This window comes from Aspergillus caelatus (assembly GCF_009193585.1).
Source record: "Aspergillus caelatus strain CBS 763.97 unplaced genomic scaffold BDV27scaffold_125, whole genome shotgun sequence".
NCBI classification, from domain to species: domain Eukaryota; kingdom Fungi; phylum Ascomycota; class Eurotiomycetes; order Eurotiales; family Aspergillaceae; genus Aspergillus; species Aspergillus caelatus.
In genome coordinates, this window is record NW_022475388.1 from 19,409 (window position 1) to 40,029 (window position 20,621).

The following is a 20,621-nucleotide window of genomic DNA, read 5'->3' on the forward strand; positions in this document are numbered from 1 at the left end:
CAATCAAAATAGAAAAAACTATTCATTTCATCATGCAACGCATCCTCTGCTATCGTGAGGTAGGTAATAGTATATCCTGATAATTTCAAGGCTTCCAAAAGGCGCCAATATACAAATTATAAACAAGTATGTTTCAACACTGTACAAACGCAATGAAGACTGGGTGGATCCCATGTTAAAGAGAGCTCAATATCATTCTTCCGCACAATATCAAGCCAGTCAACCCGTACGGATTCCATCGTCGTCCTCCTGGCAATCCGCAGGCGCCATAGCTTCTCCAAAACCAAAAGTTTCACATGTATTCAGATCACATGATGGTCATCTTCAGATAGTGAGCTAGAACCAAAGGAGAGAACAACAACTTTATATGACAGAAAGGATCATATTATCACATTCTGATGACTCGTTACACTCTCGTTACATTCACGTAACAAAAAGCGCCACTACTACATTCCTGAATCCACGTGACTCAATAATGTCAAGCATTCTATGCCGGATACTTTCCATATGTGATTCAGCTGTAGCTTCGCCCCCCGCGAAGAAGAGCGGGAAAAGTAATGTGCATTCTGGTAAGCTTCGCATTGGTATTTGCGAAATGCTGTCCACAACGGATGCTACCTGTGTAGTAGCCTTGGACGACAGTTCGTCCCTTTGCATGGGGAAAGCTCGTCGCATCACTCGGTAAAGGTATATTAGGGCGGAACTGTGGTAGGATTCGGCGAGTTGGCGCAGGGAAGGATCGGGTGATGGGGGGCATGTCCAGTCTTTCAGCCGAGTTTCGAGGGAAAGCAATCTTTCTAAGAATTCAGGTCTTTGAGCTGATCCTACTGTATTGACAGACGCGATACCGTCGTCGTTATCACAGTCAAGAGATGCTGGCTCGTTAGACGCCTTCACTTCCTGGTTCAGCGTGGCTGTATGAAAGAGAATCTCAAGGATCTCGGATGCGAGGCCAAAATGTGAGTCAGGCATCTGTGTTTCATCTAGTCGAAGGAATTGGTGTGATTCCAATAATGGTGCTCGGTCGCGTGCGACTGCCATCATGATGTCGCGGTATGCAAAGTTGCGCAGTAACCAGCGGCCGGCATGGGCGTCTTCGAACTTTTGTAATATCCGATCTACGGAACTCACATTGGAACCATCCTCAACGGCTAACTGTGATGATATCACCCCTGCGGCGCCGACGAGATGGAGGTACCATGCATCTCCATTGTCGGCCATGATACTCTCGATCGAACAGAGGACCAATGTCATTGCGAGATTTGCTTCTACATTAGATGGATCGGATTCCAGCGTGACTCGTAAATCACGAAGCGCAGTGCATCTATTTTGCATAGCTACTTGGTCGAATGAGTGGTCTCGCAATGGGAGATGGGACGATGACCATGGGATCAATGTCGTGAGCAGCGGTGTACTGTGCATGGCCATAGGCAGGAATACTGTCATATTTTGAGTTAGTCATTGCGATTCCGCTTCCAATGTATTGCCGAGCCTATACCAGTAAGGAAAGGGTTTTTTCAATGTTGGTCGTTAGAAGATGCGTAAAGGTCTGTGTGTAATAGCGCAGGAAATGCCGACGACTCGAAGGGGACTTGCTGTCAGCACGCTCATCCACCCAAAACAGGATAGGATCGGGGCTTTGCTCTCATCACCGTAGGCAATGGGCCTCGGATCTTCCCATTTATAAATATAATTCAAGCGGACACAGTCCTTGCACACCGGGTAGCCTAAGTCACATCTCTTTTTCTGAAAGGATTTGTTAGCGCTCAAATGGAATAATAAAGGCGCTGATAACAGGTTTTACCTCTGGCGAGAGGTCAAGCAACCGGTACGTTCACGGGTCGTTCCTCGCTTCTTGATGACCCGCCGTGGCATAGTTCGCTCTGCGGATATAGTATCGGAGAGCGGCATAGTTCAACATAGGTCTCGGGGAAAGGATCAAAGTACTGCTGTGCAATTGAATCACGTAGGACGCTGGCGCTAATGGCGGACACTGGGATTGAGAGCAATGCGCGCGAGCGTCGGGCGGTTATCAAGACCATGAGGATTATCAACGTCGGGACCTGCGGGGAAGCCCGATTTTCGGAGTGGATCTTCTTAGTCTACGGTTCACAATCAATCACAGGTCGTGCGCTAAGGGCGCAGAAACTACATCCAATAAGAGAGAAGAGAAGCTTCCCCAGATTCTATACCTTTGGGGGTACATTGGGGAAGGGTTTCTTATCAGTAACCGTCAACTCAAAGTTGTCAGTATTCTGATTAACAGGAAGATACCAGGTTGATCATATTCTGGTCTGTCCACCTTATACGGTGACAGACAGCGAGGTAGGCGAGATTGGTTCTCTTCTCAAAATCGCCATCACAGACACAAGTAGGCCATTTCTTGGTGAACAAAGAACAATTGTTGAGGGCAAGCTTTAGTAGAGCTGTGAGCATTGTCCCAGTGGAAACAGTGTACGGGGTTTACGGAGCAAGTAACGGCACATGGTCAAATTTGTACTTAAGAGAAGAAGAGCGATAACTCAGAGGTCAGAAACAAGTCTAGCTCGAGTCTATTATGACAAAAGTACGCATCGCCAGGTTAAGCATATAGTAGGCAAGCAATTGCAATTGCAATCGGTTTTCAGGTTACTGCTTCAAAATTGGCTATTGCTTGGTAACTGGGCCTAGACCGTAAATGTGAGGTATTATCGGTCGACATATCTCAAGAGAACTTTAGAGATGTTATTATGAATCACCTTCTGCGTAGCCAAGATGCTATATATGGATCATTGTCGATCTTATCCCTGTAGCTCTTCCGCCATGTTCCTCGTTCATGGGACGGGGGAAGCAATAGCTGCTTTATATAAACTAACCGATGTTACAGAAATGGCTGGCTATGTACATAGCGCCATCAAACCCATAATGTATGAAAAATGTCTAATAATGATAATAAAGGTGGAAAAGCGCTGCTGACCGCCTCTGGTAGTCTGTAAAATCTAATCAATCCATTCTCCAGGTGTAGAAACATGCTCCCATAGGCTTCATTATGTCTCGCAATTATACACCTTGTTTTGTCCTTCTAAACACGGGAATATCTGGTGGTACTTCTCTAGGAGGCAGTCATATGGGGTTTTGATAGTTTGCGTGGCCCTTCCCTTGGCAATAAAAGAAGGTGAGCTCAAAAATAACAATCCCCACAGTCGGGCAAATTGTGGAGACCCAGACATAGGGCTACCTGGTTTCCCCGAATGCGTCTTATTGTGTATCAATCAAATGACGATCTTCAAATAATCCCAATGGACATAGGAAAGGGTAATCACGAATATGTATACCTATAAATAGGCCGAGAACCATCATCTGATTACTAGGGTCAACAGGTATATGATAAGGTATTTGATAGGAGTATTTAGAGGATTGTACTATCAGAATATTAGAATAGCTGCACTCTGGATGGATATATTTTCCGTTTTTTCCGTCTTCAGGCGAAGTGGATATCGATCATGATTTCCAAGTGTGGAAAACGGAGTTAATGCCCGAAGTTCCCTCAAAAAGGAAAGTAGATCAAACAGCGCAAACAGCGCCTCACGTGCCGGGGTTTTCGGCAGATGCCCTGAAGAGGATCACCCGAATGACATCTAGTTGCATGTATCCATCCTTATGGATGACATGCAGATGTGGTTTGATACATATACCATCAACGCCACAGTAGTCGGTCCAATCATGCTTGATCAGACAACCCCGCGGCATCTGACCGTCAATTCCCCCCCGCAACGATGTGTTGATCGCATGGTTGTCATTCCGGCGGACGAGAAGCTTTCCTCTTGAAGAAACAACCAGATGTGTTACTAGGTCTCCAAGATTTGTTGAGGAGCTTACCAAGATCTATGGTTCACCATCCTCCAGGAACAGGAAGGAAGAAAGCAACTTGGCGGACCCATGATGTAGTTTGCGCCCCTCCTCAGTTACTACGATGGGAAAAGTTGTTTGCTTCGATCTCCAACTCTCGGGGAAATGGGGGATCTTCGGAGAATTGCGCGCAGTGCGTCCAACGTGCTCTTTTCATTGAGGAACGGTGTACGGACTAAACAAGACACAAAGCATAGTCTACCCCGGTGGATATGGTGGAATGGGGTGTTTCGCCGACATTATGTACCTTCTCCAGGGGCACCATCCCGCATGCGGCCCATACCTCATTTATTGCCTCGGCCAACAACCGACAGCACACGAGAGGGAGTACAAATTGAGAATACTACTTAAACGCTAAATCTTCTCCCCGAAAGTGGCTTTGGAGCTTTGCAGTCCGTTCGCTTCCCCATCACATCGTCATGAAGCTCTCAACCGCGGGTGCCCTGGTCACCAGCCAAGCAGCCTACGCTGCTTCCGCCATCGACTACAACGCAGCTCCCCCAAACCTTTCAACTTTGGCTAATGGCTCTCTGTATGACACATGGAGACCCAGAGCTCATATTCTCCCACCGGACGGCCGAATTGGCGACCCGTGTGCTCATTACACTGATCCTGACACCGGTCTATTCCACGTTGGCTACCTGCATAATGGCAGTGGTATCTCGGGAGCCACGACCGATGATCTGGTCAAATTCCGGGACTTGAATCCCAATGGAAGCCAAATTATCACGCCCGGCGGCAAGAATGACCCTGTAGCGGTCTTTGATGGCTCCGTAATCCCCAAGGGAATTGACGGCAAGCCCACCCTTCTCTACACCTCCGTCACATCGCTCCCTATCCATTGGTCGATCCCCTACCACCCGGGGGCCGAAACCCAATCCTTGGCTGTCACCTCCAACGGCGGTCGCAATTTCACCAAACTCGATCGTCCACCAGTCATTCCCCTCCCTCCATCGGATAGCGATGTGACAGCTTTCCGTGACCCCTTCGCTTTCCAAAGCCCGGAGTTGGACGCTGCCGCCGACAGTGCCCCAGGTACCTGGTACACAGCCATCTCCGGTGGTGTCCACGAAGAGGGCCCTGGTCAATTCCTCTATCGCCAGGACCAGAAGGAAATGAGCCTCGAGAGCTGGGAGTATCTTGGCTTGTGGTGGCAGGAGAAGGTCAACACGACCTGGGGTAACGGTGACTGGGCCGGAGGATGGGGTTTCAATTTCGAGACTGGTAACATCTTCGGCCTGAACGAAGAAGGTTATAGCCTTGATGGTGAGATGTTCCAGACCTTGGGTACTGAGGGATCTGGAACTCCTATTGTGTCCCAGGTGTCTTCCATCCACGATATGCTGTGGGCGGCCGGCAACGTGTCTAACAACGGAAATGTTACTTTCACCCCAACCATGGCCGGTGTGTTCGACTGGGGTGCTTCCGGATATGCCGCCGCTGGTCATGTTCTGCCCGCAACCTCCCAGGTGTCCAAAAAGAGTGGCGCCCCCGATCGTTACATTTCGTTTGTCTGGCTGACTGGCGACCTGTTCGAGCAGGCCAAGGGTTTCCCCACTTCGCAACAAAACTGGGTTGGCACCCTTCTGCTTCCTCGTGAGCTGCACATCAAGACCATCTCCAACGTGGTCGACAATGAGCTTGCCCGGGAAAGCGGATCCTCTTGGCGTGTGGAGCGTGGCCAGTCTGGCATTGAGCTGAAGACCCTGGGAATTGACATTGCTCGGGAGACGCGTGAAGCTCTTCTGTCTGGACCGAAGATCACCGAGCCTGAGCGCACATCGAAGGAGGCTCTCCTCGTGCCTTTCCAGGTCTCCCCAACTACCAAGTTCTATGTCCTAACTGCCCAGCTGTCTTTCCCTCGCTCTGCCCGTAACTCCGATCTCCAGGCCGGATTCCAAGTGCTGTCATCCGACCTCGAAAGTACCACTCTCTACTACCAGTTCTCCAACGAATCGATCATCGTCGACCGCAGCAACACCAGTGCCGCAGCAAAGACCACTAATGGAATCGTCAGCACCAATGAGTCCGGTCGTCTCCGGTTGTTCGATCTGCAGGGCGATGCCCAGGAAATTGAAACTCTGGACCTTACCATCGTTGTGGACAACGCTGTCCTCGAGATCTATGCCAATGGACGCTTCGCCCTGAGTACTTGGGCTCGGTATGTATTCCTTGATAGTCGGCAACATGGCATTGGCTAATGATCTTTCGCAGTTCCTGGTACAAGAACTCGACTGACATCAAATTCTTCCACAACGGTGCGGGTGAAGTGACTTTCAGCAATGTCACTGTCTCTGAGGGTCTGTTTGAAGCCTGGCCGGAGCGTGTCTAATGTAAGAAAATAATGCGATGGGATGTCCATGGGGATAGGCTTGCTTGTATATATCAGCTGGGTGTCATGGGAAGCAAAATCTGGAGTTGAGTTAATAATTATGTAACCTAGTTAGTTCCCTGTAATTAATCTGGTTGTGCATTTCGAGATTCCTGTGGCAGTACCACCAGCAGGCTCCAGACCTGTAGGTTGCCGATGGGCTCGGGAAGCCGAGCCCGGCAAACCAACCCTGCCGACATTCTCACCTTCCGCCGGAGGCCTGGATACCATTTGCAAATGTGCCCAAATAACACTCCAATAGTTATTAAAGAAACCTTTGTACCGACGACTAACCTTGACACCCGAAGGAAACCAGCATGAAAATAAACTTATGATCGTCATGTTCACCTAATCATTAAGGTCAAGCCGTGCCGTCCGTCCACGAGCGTCATCTTCCACGACGGTGACTATGACGCACACATGAACTGGAACAAAAATCGCTCATACATATAACGATTACCCCATAGCCAGACCGGCCGATCATTACGTTTATTTTGTCCCTGTTCCTGTTGCCTGAACGCCGGCGGAACTGGATAATGACCGGAACCGATCATTGAAACGCGAAGTTCCGGCGGAACCGAACACCCCTCAACCCCATGGGCAGGTTTCTCCAGGTTTCGACTCCGGATTATAATTATCATTTTGGTCTAGTGTGTGGTAAATCCACTTAAGGGATCGCAGTTGTGGGGCTAGAATAACTATGTAGTCTTTGGTTACACTCCCTTGAGGAGTGGAGATGGATATCCTGGGGTATTTGCACGATTAGTATAAAACCACCCACGGATCCCCACGTGTAAGATAGGTATTCTTATGTGTCCATATCGTTCACTTGTTTCATATCATTAATGCACAGAAATGGCTAAGGGTAGATTCAGTCAGCCGTACTTTGGCTTGAAAGGAGGATGGTTGACGTTCTGGGTAACCGTTGCATGTGCAACGGATATGATGTTGTTCGGTTATGATCAGGGTGTTTTCGGTAAACCTCGCCTCTATTCTCTTTTCAATGTGACTAGTCTTTAACTAATGCGGTTTCCTTGAATTCAGGTGGCGTCATCGTAACAAAAGACTTCCTTGACGTACTACACCTTCACAACAACGCCAGCCTTGTGGGAACAGTCACGGCTATCTACGATGTTGGCTGTCTAGTCGGAGCCATAGCTGCCATGTACGTCGGAGAAAAATGGGGCCGCAAAAGGACCATCTTATTTGGAACGACAATCATGTCCATTGGCGCTGTTCTACAGACAGCAGCCTATGGTGTGCCTCAGATGATCGTCGGCCGAGTAGTCGCCGGTATTGGAAACGGTATTAACACGGCCACGGCCCCCGTGTGGCAGGGCGAGACTTCACAGATTAAATGGAGAGGAAAGCTCGTGATCATTGAAATGATCCTTAACGTCGCTGGCTATTCGCTCTCCAACTGGATGACCTTCGGATTCTCCTTTGTGCCTGGCCCGGCTTCGTGGCGGTTCCCACTTGCTTTCCAATTTGTCTTCATTTTCGTCCTTTACGCCACCGTCCCATGGCTTCCAGAGTCGCCTCGTTGGCTGATTAGCCACGATGAAACAGAGAATGCACAGCAGATCATCGCTGACCTAGAGGACAAAGATGTCCATGATCCCCATGTCATCGCAGCCTATACCGAGATCATCACCGCGGTTCAATATGAACGTGAACACGCCATCTCCTGGAGTGACCTCCTGCGTGGTAAAACCGGAGACCAGGGTGGTACTTCTGTGATCCGCCGTCTGATACTGGGAGCGGGCGCACAAGCCATGCAGCAGCTAGCTGGTATCAACGTCACATCATACTACCTGCCAACGGTATTAATGGAATCCGTCAAACTATCCGAAACGCTATCACGACTCCTTGCCGCTTGTAATTCCGTCTCATACCTAATTGCCAGCACGCTAGCCATTCCCAAGATCGACGGCTGGGGTCGACGGAAACTCATGATCTGGTGCGCCTTAGGCCAGGGAGTCTGCTACTTGATGATTACTGTTCTACTCCGATTCAGCGAGAAACCAGACTACCCACACCAGACCCAAGTAGCAGCTGGGGCAGTCGCGTTCTTCTTCTGCTACTATCTGTTCTTCGGATGCAGTTACCAGGGTATCGGATGGCTCCTCCCAGTCGAACTAAACTCCCTCAGCATGCGGACGAAGGGAGCCGCGCTTGGTACAGCGACAAACTGGGCGATGAATTTCATGGTCGTCGAGGTTACACCAGTCGGTATCCAGAACTTGGGATGGAAGTTCTATATTATCTGGACCGTATTCAACTTTTCTTTCATCCCTATTGTCTACTTCTTCTATCCTGAGACTGCCAACCGCGCGCTGGAAGATATCGACATCTTCTTCCGCGAGAATCATAGTATCTTCGTCAATGGGAACCCGGAGGCTATCAGTGTTGCACGACCGGCACGGTATATTGAGATGGAGCAAGCTCTCACAGACCAGAGTACCTCTATCTCGAAGGCGAAGCAGATGCTAAGTCATGATGAGGGACAGATTGAGTATCATGAGACTGTTTAAGTGATTTTCTCGTGGTGTATATTTGTGATGTTGTACGCTTTCCCATGCACTTGTGCTTTTAGCCTAGCTAGAGAGAATTAGGCAACGAATTTATGGAGTTCACGATTTCTTTAAGTTATTTCCTTACAGTGCTTTACCATGTATCAACGTCACTGTCATGATGAAAAATATTTCCCTAGCGGGTGGTCTTCACACACGCCCCATCGACGTACAGTCCCCTAAAAAAGGGTGTCACTACTTTGTACCCTTCTAACTTTCTGTGGGCGGAGGAGACTGGGGTCACGATGTGTAAGAAATAAATTAGGTATTAAATGTAAGACGAGTTCTTGTATGACTGATTGTTTCGTGGCGCAAATCTACTGGGCCTCTGGAAATTTTGTACTACCCAAGATGAACTGGTCTTGGAAAGAGAAAAGGGTGTTTATGGGTTGACTCTGTTATGATTCTGCAAGCGTTTCTGCTATAGAATATCCCACTTACTGCAATAGAATGTGCGTGTGTTGCTTCCAGTACTAGATGTGAGGAAACCTTTCCATGCCGTATCTCCAGTTGCGCCAACATTTGTAAAACTCTATCTCTCTCTTATTGCTTGTGTGTATAGTGCAGTCTTTGGGAAGAAAGGCAAAGGCAAACTGCTTAGGGCAACATGCATGCTCCCAAATATGCCACTATTCTTGCTTAGCTGCGATTGATTCACGGACAGTCCATTTACCCTATCAAGATAGCTTTTGGATAGGTTGAACTGATAGTGTAATTATGAAAACTTTCCCAATAGAGCTACTACAACTGTCGGCCTATTGCAACAAAAGGTGACATGGTCAAGGGTAGTGAAAGGAGATGTGCAAGATAGCCCAAACCAAGCTAGCTCACTAGGAGTAGAAGAGGGATAGACGAAAGATAAACAAAAAAAAATAAATAAATAAATAAATAAAAAATAAGATTATTTACCATTAACCCAAAATACGAGAAAAATCGTCTTAAAACTCGTCATCTCGTAATGAGACCCATCGGTGCAGCGTCTCGGCCGTGAAGGTTGGAAAAAGTGTGGGGAAAACAACCCAAAAATCGGGACAAAAATCGCTCAAACTCCAAACAATCATCCGACTCTTGCATGAAATTAAACCCACCATGGCCTCGGATCACCCCTCAGTTGATGATGTAGTTGATCATCGGACAAGACAAGTATCAACAGACAGTCCACGGTCAACAAGAAGCAGAAGACATCTACGATCGTCGTTACCGACTCGGGTGAGCAGTGCCTGCGAACGATGCCGTCTACATAAATCTCGGGTAAGCCGATTTTCCTTACTTTCCCTCGGCATTGGAGAGTCCTGCTAAAGACGACTGGGGGGAATATTATTATTATTAGTGTGACCCTTTTCGACCGTGCACGCTTTGTGTAAGAGCCAATGTGGATTGCCAGGCGTTGCCGGCGCAGCAGAAGGATGCTGCTCGAAAGTAAGTTGGTAGAATTCCTTCTCGGCTTCAAAAGTGGCTGATATGGATGCAACGTTGCGGGTGCAGCCGAGTGGCATCCCGACGTACGTTGAGGAATTCTCGGCGTCAGTCGAAACCCCCACGCGTGGACCAGGCCGAACAGCCGCCGGATCGTAACGACAGTCCTCGCCATGAGGTGGAAGTGCCGGACGCTAATGCGCCTGGTGCTGACTTCCTTCCGGCGGATGAGCACAGCGCCCGCTCAGCCATCGACTGCGGCGAGGCCGAGTCGGCCATGGGACTGGCACGGAAGATTTGTGAACTGGGAAGTCAACATATCGACGAACGAACGACGTTTGCTATTCCAGGGTACCGAGCAAGTACCAGTGCGCCCGTCGCGCAATCGGCCGTAGCTGGCCAACGGCTTCCCATATCCTCGATCTTGGGCCAGCCGTTACCCGTTGGGGAGTTGATGTATGAGCTGTTGGAGGAGTATTTCGATGCGATCCATTGGTTCTCACTGGTAGTGTATGAACCCAAGTTTCGCAGAAGGCTGCGCTCGATCGAAGATGGCTCTGCCTATCCATCACAGAAGCCGTTTCTCTTGCTGCTAGCGGTCATGCTCGGAATGGCAGCATGGTATCGGTCACAACGGAATCGCGACGCCGAGGACACCAGGGATCATTGGCGACAATGGAGTGCCGATCTCATAAAGATCGTCGAGGCGAACCTGGTCGAATTGATGGACCAGCCTTCAGTGACAGCCGTTCAGACCTGCATCCTCCTCGGATCCCACCATGTCTACCATGGTCGACCAAATCTCTCCTTCGCGCTATTAGGCGCAACAATCAAAATGTCTCAAGCGCTGGGCATGCACCGGGAACCCGTCCAGGGCGAATTCGGAGATATCGAAGAAAGAAAGCGAGTATGGTGGACGATCTACACATGGGACCGGTTTGCGTCCATCACCTACGGTCGGCCCTTGGGCATCAACGACAAAGACTGCAATCTCAGCATGCCCGCCGACATGTTAGAGAACCCATCCTTCACCACCCCGGGATCCGGCGACAATAACATGATATGCTATTCCGCGTACCAGCGAGAGTTAAACCGTCTCTATCTCATCGCATCACCGGCGCTAGAAGCGGTATTCGGTTCACGTACCTTTCGTTCCTCCCAACAGCTAGCCGGAAATACATATGCTTCTCTAGTCAAGCATGCCACCCAAGAGCTGCAACGATGGCGAGTCTGTCTCCCAGCTCATTTAGCATTAGATCTCGAGCGAGACTACCATCCAGACGGAGAACCAGGGTCGAGGGCACACGCGTTACAGTCATTATCATTGCAACTCACATACGACAACGTCCTCATCGTCCTCCATCGACCTCTACTCGCTCGACAAGTCGACCATCTCACCTCAACAACACGACCACCGCACGGCAGCAGCGACGGCGGTTCACCCGCATCCCATCCAGCTGCTGCATCCTCGGGCCACTCCACCCCAGGCCTATCTTTCGAAGCCCCATTCCCTACCGCACAAGCCGCAGCCAGTTCAGATCTATGGATGAATGCAGCCGTGCGAACAGCCCGCGTAACAGAAATGCCCGTGTTAGCCCAACTAGCAACGGACAGCCACCTCGTCGCCTTCCTCGCAATCAACCTCTTCAACGCTGCCATCGTGCTGGTCGTGATGGCCCTCTCCGAACCCCTGTCCGATACCGCGCAGGTCGTCAAACGGACCATCACACGCATCCTCCGTCTCCAGGACCTAATCGGGACCCGATCAGCATTGTCAAAACAGAGCACCACCGTTCTAAAGAACGTGGTAACAATGCTCCTCCGTCGCGAGTCGGAGGTCATATTCGGGCCCATCACCGCATACCCCCAGAGACTGGGACATCATGTCACGCAGGATCCGACTAGCCTTGGCCGCATGTCAGTCGAGGATACGTTGCGACTACCCTTAGATGGAACAATAGGTCTCTCCGATCCAATGGTGGGCAATCATATCCGGCCTGATCCTGGCCGGGCGGTTCGACTGAATGAGAGTTTGACTACTGTTCACCATGGTAATTTATAATCTTCTTTCGCAAAGTTAGATAATCCGATGCTAATGTGATATTTGGGTTAGTTCTACCACCTGGGAATGACCGCTCCGTCAATATTAACCCCGGTGAAAGTCATCAGACTCATCAGGCGCCCAATGAAAATACCGAGTCACAATTCCCCTTACAGGTCCCGATGGACTATGGTTGGGATGGTGCTGGTGCTGTCCCAATGGGGGTGGAAGACCCTTATCTAGGCAATGGTGAAAGTGGGATGTATTGGTTATGGGATATGACATGGGATGGGATGGGCGGTTAAGGCATGAGGAATTCTTTTGATTTTATATTCTGTAATGTACAGCTCTATAGATCCTATCTCCACTGTATATCATCCAAGCCAACGGATAGGTGCTATACTGAAGTTTGCTTTGCAGCCTCGACATCAATGTCCGGTCCGTAAATCACACTCTTGATACCCCCCTTACCAGCGACATGCTTGAACGCCTCCTCGACCTGCGAGAAAGAGAATTCATGAGTGACCAACCCATCGACCTGCACTCGCCGCGAGTTCAGTAAGCCGATGGCCAGCTTGAAATCCCCCGGTCCGTACCGGAAGCTACCCTTGAACACAGCCTCTTTGTCACAGATTTGCCCAACGGGTAATGATAGGTTCGGTCTACCAAGTCCGACTTGCACGAAGGTTCCACCATGCGCCAGCGCATGAATACCACTGTTGATACAGGGCTCGGCACCCGAAGCATCGAGGACAACATTAGCACCATCGATTAGTCCCGCTGTAGCCGCGAGGGCATCGGCGTTTAACTCGGGGGACTTCTCCGTGCTCATCTGGTAGGTATGTGTAGCTCCGTACTTCCTTGCCGACTCGAGTCGAGCAGCCACGATATCCACGGCGACCACCGTCGACGCACCGAACGCGCTCGCAACAGCGCAACAAAGCAGTCCGACCGGCCCCGCACCGAACACAATGACCGACTTATCCTGCAGATCGCCCGCCAGTCGACATCCGTGTACTGCGACCCCCAGCGGTTCGACCAGCGCGCCATCACGTAGCGAGATGTGTGCCGGCAACTTGTAGCAGCATTCAACCGGCACGCTGTAGTATGTGCACAGCGTTCCATCATATGGGGGAGTTGCGGCAAAACGCATGTCCTTGCACAGGTTATACCGACCACTGCGACATGGGTTGCAGGTATTGCAGGCGACTCCGGGCTCAATCGCGACGCGGTCGCCAACTTCAATGCCGGATGCTTCGACGCCACAGGCTACGACTATGCCTGAAGACTCGTGGCCGAGAATTATGGGGTTTTCAACAACATAACGACCGATGCGACCGTGTTGCCAGTAGTGGACCTGTTCCATTGTTAGTTCTTGTGGGTTTGAGGATGGCTGGGTGTGTTGGCTGCTTACATCGGAGCCACAGAGACCGGTAGCGACAACTCGCACAATCACATGTCGATCAGATTCTAATGAAGGTCTCTCTCTATCTTCATAGTAAAAGGAGCCGCCAGGGCGCAGCACGGAAGCTTTATTGACTATCTGCGAGATTGGTCAGTGGATGCAAGAAGATCAAGATTGATCGACATACGGGATGAGTATCTGTGGTCATTTTGCTCCCTAAACTCCAAGCACTGTATTCGAGAATGAATCTGGAAGAATGAAAAGTCAAGATTTGAATTGCATGATTTTCAATCGCTGAAGGGCCTGATTGAAATAAGTAGTGTAGTATGTGTACTACGGCTTGATCACGGTTCCGGCGGAACATCCACCTTGGCCTTCGACCACTTCGGTTCCGGTTTTCCTAACCTATAGCTTGGTACCTGCGGGGTTGTGGGGGAAATGGGGAACCTAGTATGAGCTTTTCTTTCTGGGCTTCGGTTCCTACCGCGGATCCTTTACTTCGTACTTAGTTGGCGTATGTATGCCTACTTGTCTCTCACTGCGCACAGAAAGGAGCCATCGTACTCGCCAGATTCATTCAATCTCGCGTATATTTTTGAAGACGCGACGAGAGTAACACCAAATCATGATGCCGAGTGATTCCATTCTATTATATGTTGTTTAATCGTACAGCTTTTTATACAAGGACCATCCATTTAGGCCTTGGTGTAGCGCAGGTAGGGCTTCAGCTCCCGGACCTCGCCGAACTTCTTCTTCGCATCCTCAGTCGACACGGAAGGGGGCACAATCACGTCCTCTCCAACCGTCCAATCGATGGGAGTCGCAATGCCCTTCTTATCCGCGGTCTGCAGAGCGTCAATGACACGCAGCACCTCGGCGGAGTTTCTGCCAGTCGAGGCCGGGTAGAGCATGGTCAGACGGATCTTCTTGGCGGGGTCGATGATGAAAACGGCACGGATGGTGAAGGGAATGCCCTTCTCGGCAATATTGTCAAGGTCCCGCTGGTCGATCATGTCATAGAGGAAAGCGACTTTACGGTCGGGATCGGCGATGATGGGGAATTGGACGTTGGTGTTGCCGATCTCGTTGATGTCTTTCACCCATTCGCCGTGGGAGTCAAGTTTGTCGGCACTCTGTAGGCAAAAGGTCGCATTTGTCAGTCTGATAACTTTTCAGCATCGCATGGTATTCACGCCTAGCTCACCAGTCCGATCATCTTGACACCGCGCTGGTCAAATTCACCCTTCAATCTAGCAAAGGCGCCAAGCTCAGTTGTGCAGACAGGGGTGAAGTCGGCGGGGTGAGAGAAGAGGATAGCCCAGCTGTCGCCGATGAACTCGTGGAAATCGATCTCGCCATGGGTGGTCTGGGCCTTGAAGTTCGGAGCTATGCCAATTATCAGCTATGAAACTTCATGGAATTAAGCCATCCGTACCAGTGGATCCGAGACGCAGTCGGGGCTGCTCTTGGGGAATGTTGGAGACGAAACGGCGAGCGATGGGCTGCGCCAGAGGCTGAGCGCGGGGAAGCTTGGAGGCGAAGGAGACCCTGGGGAGGGCAGCAGCCCGGGGAAGGGCAGTGAATGCTCGGAAGCCGGCACGAGGAAGGATAGATGCCATTGTGAAGTGTGAAATTTAGAGTTGAGAGGGTCAATTGAGGTTGAAGTTGGGAAGAATGTCCCAAGAATTAATTAATTAGATGGACATTCAATGGTCTTGAGCTAAGCTGCTAACTTGCCGATTGCGTGATTGCGTCAAGCTGCAGATCCCCACACTATTCCCTTTTCGGTCGGACTTGGCACGTGGTGTTATGGCCTCAGGCATGATTTATATTCACCCCGGTCCTAGAAAGATGGCAATTGTTTATTCTAACTTATGGATAAGGACTACTATGTCAACATCTCAAAGTACCTAGTCCTCGGCTCAAGGTATCTCTATTTCGTTGAAGAGCAACGGCATGTACAGGAGAACCTTTGTATATATTCCTTCCTGGGTGTAAAGATGAAATATATACATTCACCAGTGCTAAAAACCAAAAGGAAATGTCACAGCCGACATCACAAGCATCTTGGCCGGTGGGCATTCCTGAGATCCGCCTGCATCTAACAGATTTGAACCCGGAAGAGCTCACGGAAGAGGCCAAGGGGTGGTTGCTAATTCGTACGGGTAGGGTAGAGTTTGTGGAATTGCACACTCCTATGATGATGAAGTTGCATTGACGGTTCAAATCACTTTCTGCAGGAAGAATCCCAGCCCACGTCAACCCCCGAACATGGGCTGCGTCACCGGCGAGCCCTAATTGAGGAATGGGCCACCGCCAGCCAGGAGTTCCGCGAGGTCAGTACAGCTCCCGATTTTGTTGGGCTTTCTCTCTCGCCTTTCCTCAGCTTGAGAATGAAACAAAACATTGAAATGCAAACTGGCAGCATAGTCCTACCATAATCGTGCCGCAGGATACACCTCGGCTCTCGACTACCCGGCCATGGTACTCTCGCAGCTCACTCCAAGATCCAACAAACGCTTCTTGTGTCTGCCCCCCGTGGACCGGCAGACCCATCCCCGCAACTACATCCATCTCGTGAGGTTCCTGATCCTGCTGTACGTTCACCAAGACGAATGGACCGGGCTACACCCCTTCGATCTCCATGGGGCGGGCGACGCTCCCGGCTGCCACATCCCGGAGCTGCTTGGCCCAGGCTCAAACGCCGCCGCGCCTACCACAGCGCCTACCACTCTGAGCGAGATCCTTCCCGCGCTGTACCTCGCCTCGGCCGATTTTCACGCCCTCTCCATGACCCGGGATGGCACAGTGGTGTTCGCTGACGGGCCGGACCTCACATGGTTCGTGATCGATGCGCCGGGGCTGGTTACGGGGCGCCTCACTCTGGTCGAGTTTGGCTCCAACGGCCAAGCCTGTGTCTCCACCCTCCGTCGACCCTGGAACATGGGCCAAGCCATGTCCTTTGAGCAGATGCTGGGTAAGTATCTCAGCGAAATTGCCGAGTCGGGCATCGGCGGCCCACCGCAGTATAATGAACCGTACGTTCTCTCTCTTTCCCCAGAAATCCTGGCTGGTTTCCCCCCCTTCTTCTAACGAGAAATAAAGATTGGATATGGACCTTCCCATCCTCGAGCTCTTAGAGTCAACCAGACGAGCCAACAAGTTCCTCTACCCGGGTTATGGATCTCAGGACATGTGGGTCCGCATCATCGAGCAGAGTGCGCCCGGATATCTGGAACTGGAGTCCCAAGGGAAAGAGGTAGAATTCGAGCTGGATGATCTCCTAGTAATCAATCCTTGATGCTTGTTGTTTCTGGTACGCACACAAGTTCGCTCCGTGGTTGGTGCGCTTCTCCTCAGTTTCGGTTATGGTTTAAAACCCTACTTATGCTCCGAGAGATTCGAGCCAACAGAATTGTGCATTATATTACTACCCTCAAGGCAAAAAGAACATCATTCCCAAATGGCTTTCTTCCCCCTTGATTGACATTGTTTAATCCACAATTTTTAGGCGTCAATACGCTTTTCTCGATTACAGAGGAATGTAAATGACAAACTGTGCATATGCAAATATCAAATCAATATCACTCGACTAGTGGCCGAGGCTCAGGATACTTTATTTTTCTTTATTTTAGTTTATTTTATTGTATTTTATTTTTGCTCTATCTTTTTATCTACTTCTCTCACTCTCATTCTCTTGTATCTCCCAAGGGAGTCAGTCCAACCCAGAGCTTTCAGTCAAAGGGAACAGAGTCCAAAGTTGCATTTCTGCCAGCCTGTCTGTCAGCATTCTCGGACTCCTTACTGACATAGTCGTTTGATAAGTTCGTTTGATGATCGTGTATTTCTTGGCCAATTGATAGATAAGCTTTGCTATTATCTTTAATATCGACCAGCCCTAAACCCTATCGTGGCTCCAACAAATGAAGTAGTAGTAGTACTTTCACGTTGCTCTGTGGCGGATTAAATGTCCTCGATTTTACTTTCCACTTAGATAAGCTTAATTAAATAACTAGCTATCGAGTTCCATCCTTCCCACGTCAGCCTCACACACACGAGTAGCCTCACTACAGTTATTAGACCAAGCCGCGGGATATCTAGGGTTGAATGACGTCACAGGAATATATCGTAGGCAGCAAAGTAAAAAGACACAAAGGAACAAAGACTAGACTGTAACTTTTGTGGGTCGCCCTTATTGCTTATAGCCTTATCGGGCTAACCTCCGTGCAATGAAAGCACTATTTGGGCCTGACTGTTCACATGGCTCCGTCTCGGCCGGGCCAGATTCAGTCCCGTCCAGTACTTTTTAACACTATTATACTATCATTACTACTTAAGTAAAGAGACAGTCGGACACCTGAACTGGTGAGATCGACACTGCAACTTCCAATGACATACTCCGAATTGCCCTTTACAACGCAAGAATTGAGACTTGATTTTTTTTTCTAAAAAAAAAAGTAACACAAAAGTCATGTGAGGCTAGGCAGCCAAACCTCAGCCTCACAAATGACTCAGGTTAGCCTGAGGCGGCCGATGAGGCTGAACATGTATTAATACGACTTCATTGTCACCACTCTCCTCATCGGGTTCTTGTACCAACAACCCACTTTGTCAGCCGCTACACGCCGTGGGTGGCCGTGGGAAATTCTCCCCGCCCCTCGTCTTTCCCACCATGGAGCCTTCGTCATCGTTCGGGAAGTTCTTCTACTTCTCATATTTTGCCGTCGGTTCTTATCTTGCGAAAAGCCTTCTGGACCAGGTGGGCAGCTTACCGCTCCATTTCTTGTATTCGACCGTCGAAGTACAATCGCACGACGATGCCTACAACTATCTCCTGTTTTGGTTAACGAAGCAACGGTTTAATGAAAGCAAGAATCGCCTCATCGCGAGCACCTCCCTCAGTAGTGGCCTGGATTACTTCAGTGACGACTCCGACGATGGTGAGTTTGACGACATGCTGGATGCGGAAACCTCCACCGACACCGAATGGAAGGCATCGTTGTCGAATACACGGCAACTGCTGTGGTCGCCCTCCGAAGGCATCCACTATTTCAGGTATGGCGGTCGATGCCTGGCACTCACGCGGCAGATTGAGGAACGCGGGACCATGCTCTACACGCGCACCGATAAACTCCGCATCTCATGTCTCGGATGGGATGCGTCCATTTTGAAGCAGTTGCTGCTGGAAGCTCGCGTAGAATACTCACAGAAAGAAAAGGGCAAGACGGTGATTTATCGCGGCGCGAAGAGATCCTATGACAATGACTTCTACTGGGCCCGTTCGACAGCGCGTCCCGCCAGGCCATTGTCCACCGTCATCCTGGACCACGAAGAGAAGATCGCTTTTATCCAAGACGTTCAGCAGTATCTCCACCCCAGCACGATGCGATGGTACAGCGATCGGGGCATCCCATACCGCCGAGGGTATCTGTTTTATGGCCCACCCGGCACGGGCAAGTCGAGTCTCGCCTTCGCGGCGGCAGGGTTTCTCGGATTGAACGTGTATATCCTGGACCTGAATGCCACGCAGCTCACCGAAGACGCGTTGGCACAGCTCTTCCAAGAGTTGCCCCGCCGATGTCTAGTGCTCCTGGAAGACATCGACACGAACGAAGTGACTAGTCGACGCAGTGATGAGTCGAAAAAGAAGCGAAAGGGGAACAACAAGATCTCGCTCTCGGCCTTGCTCAATACGATCGATGGCGTCGCAGCGCAGGAAGGCCGCGTGCTCGTCATGACCACCAATCACCAAGAGAATCTGGATCCAGCCCTCATTCGGCCGGGTCGGGTGGATTACCAGATCGAGTTCAAGCTGGCCAATCGCAACCTGATGATGCAGATGTTTCAGAACCTGTTTCGAGACGTCCTTCCGAGCATTGACTCTCACCTGGAGGACAGCGAGACTGACGCGCTGCTGCTAACTTCGACTGCCGAAAAGGTCCCTCTGCTCCCAGCCCCCGACCACGCCCTGAGCCGTCCTGAAAGTCCGGATGTGGATATGGAGCAGCTGGCGGCCACCTTTGCCGAGAAGATTCCCGAGCTCACGTTCTCGCCGGCCGAGATCCAAGGCTATCTGCTGTGCCACAAAAGCTCCCCATTGGATGCCATCGCACATGTAGAATCCTGGGGAGAGAAGACACTGGAAGAGAAGAAAAAGAAGGATGCCGAAAGAGAGTCGCAGGAGGCCGACAATGATAGCACAAAGGACAAGGCTAAGAAGGATAAGAAGGGGAAGAAGGGCAAGAAGGGTAGGAAAGACAAGAAAGCAAAGGAGAGCAAGGACGAGACCGACGAAGAGAAGGAGGAGGGATCCTCTAGTTCAGAGAGTGAATCGGACAAAGAATCATCAGACGAGGAGAACGAACAACCAAATGGAATGTACTAATATTGAAGACTAGAGGATGTGGAGGGCTTCAATTCATATCGGGAGCAATAGTTGGCAAATACTACGAGTAGACCAATACAGCAGAAAAGACAGCCATTTGCGAACCGTAAGAGATACCATTCCTTTTCATTCTCCCTTAATCTAGTCTTGTGCATCCACCATCACCCGGGTACTCTTGATCATCGAACACCATTCAACTTCCCCAGGGGCCTCTGAATGTTACTACTAGTTCTGAACGGAAAAAAAGCCTCGTTAGGGGCACAATACACCCCGGACCAGATTGGATTCTAACATGTCAATACCAAGGCTTGGTCGCACGGACGGGCTTACGCAAGATCTTCACCAAGGGTAAGGTGATATGAGCTGGCGGTCCTCACAGCCACGTTCATCAGGTTCACCAATCCAGGTTCAACAAATGATGCAAGCAAAAACAAGAGCGCTGCGTTGGGCCAAGACAGGTTAGTGTCGATGCCTCAAGTTGGTAAGGCAACCCGCCAAGCGACACATCCATCTGCTTTGGGACTAACGCTACACGTGAGACT

At 50.2% G+C, this 20,621-nt stretch overlaps 8 protein-coding genes across 8 annotated transcripts; 5 read left to right on the top strand and 3 right to left on the bottom strand.

Annotated features, from left to right (window-relative positions):
- Positions 1-104: 104 nt before the first annotated feature.
- BDV27DRAFT_12098 (transcription factor domain-containing protein) lies at positions 105-1,623 on the bottom strand. Its single transcript, XM_032065252.1, has 2 exons — positions 1,499-1,623; positions 105-1,439 (listed from the first exon to the last, which is right to left on the bottom strand). The coding sequence occupies exon 2, from the start codon at positions 1,426-1,428 to the stop codon at positions 424-426; it is 1,005 nt and encodes a 334-aa protein (XP_031926080.1). The 5' UTR covers positions 1,429-1,439; positions 1,499-1,623; the 3' UTR covers positions 105-423.
- Positions 1,624-3,999: 2,376 nt separating this feature from the next.
- BDV27DRAFT_12103 (glycoside hydrolase family 32 protein) lies at positions 4,000-6,217 on the top strand. The gene has a single exon (XM_032065260.1). The coding sequence runs from the start codon at positions 4,308-4,310 to the stop codon at positions 6,087-6,089; it is 1,782 nt and encodes a 593-aa protein (XP_031926081.1). The 5' UTR covers positions 4,000-4,307; the 3' UTR covers positions 6,090-6,217.
- A 556-nt stretch (positions 6,218-6,773) lies between these two features.
- BDV27DRAFT_130568 (general substrate transporter) lies at positions 6,774-8,898 on the top strand. The gene is made up of 2 exons (XM_032067445.1): positions 6,774-7,235; positions 7,304-8,898. The coding sequence occupies exons 1-2, from the start codon at positions 7,115-7,117 to the stop codon at positions 8,791-8,793; spliced, it is 1,611 nt and encodes a 536-aa protein (XP_031926082.1). The 5' UTR covers positions 6,774-7,114; the 3' UTR covers positions 8,794-8,898.
- Positions 8,899-9,829: 931 nt separating this feature from the next.
- BDV27DRAFT_130571 (transcription factor domain-containing protein) lies at positions 9,830-12,673 on the top strand. The gene is made up of 4 exons (XM_032067446.1): positions 9,830-10,083; positions 10,163-10,251; positions 10,318-12,299; positions 12,362-12,673. The coding sequence occupies exons 1-4, from the start codon at positions 9,922-9,924 to the stop codon at positions 12,592-12,594; spliced, it is 2,466 nt and encodes an 821-aa protein (XP_031926083.1). The 5' UTR covers positions 9,830-9,921; the 3' UTR covers positions 12,595-12,673.
- Positions 12,362-13,956, bottom strand: BDV27DRAFT_12129 (NAD(P)-dependent alcohol dehydrogenase). The gene is made up of 3 exons (XM_032065328.1): positions 13,882-13,956; positions 13,704-13,832; positions 12,362-13,646 (listed from the first exon to the last, which is right to left on the bottom strand). Exons 1-3 carry the CDS (start codon positions 13,900-13,902, stop codon positions 12,687-12,689), a joined length of 1,110 nt encoding a protein of 369 aa, XP_031926084.1. The 5' UTR covers positions 13,903-13,956; the 3' UTR covers positions 12,362-12,686.
- Positions 13,957-14,101: 145 nt separating this feature from the next.
- Positions 14,102-15,425, bottom strand: BDV27DRAFT_130573 (peroxiredoxin). Its single transcript, XM_032067447.1, has 3 exons — positions 15,130-15,425; positions 14,899-15,080; positions 14,102-14,827 (listed from the first exon to the last, which is right to left on the bottom strand). The coding sequence occupies exons 1-3, from the start codon at positions 15,311-15,313 to the stop codon at positions 14,390-14,392; spliced, it is 804 nt and encodes a 267-aa protein (XP_031926085.1). The 5' UTR covers positions 15,314-15,425; the 3' UTR covers positions 14,102-14,389.
- Positions 15,426-15,735: 310 nt separating this feature from the next.
- Positions 15,736-17,171, top strand: BDV27DRAFT_165723 (uncharacterized protein; the record flags this gene model as incomplete). The annotated part of the gene is made up of 4 exons (XM_032074007.1): positions 15,736-15,864; positions 15,935-16,030; positions 16,125-16,732; positions 16,800-17,171. The coding sequence occupies 4 exons, from the start codon at positions 15,736-15,738 to the stop codon at positions 16,993-16,995; spliced, it is 1,029 nt and encodes a 342-aa protein (XP_031926086.1). The 3' UTR covers positions 16,996-17,171.
- Positions 17,172-18,078: 907 nt separating this feature from the next.
- Positions 18,079-20,186, top strand: BDV27DRAFT_130575 (BCS1 and AAA domain-containing protein). Its single transcript, XM_032067448.1, has one exon. It carries the CDS (start codon positions 18,367-18,369, stop codon positions 20,077-20,079), a length of 1,713 nt encoding a protein of 570 aa, XP_031926087.1. The 5' UTR covers positions 18,079-18,366; the 3' UTR covers positions 20,080-20,186.
- Positions 20,187-20,621: the final 435 nt, after the last annotated feature.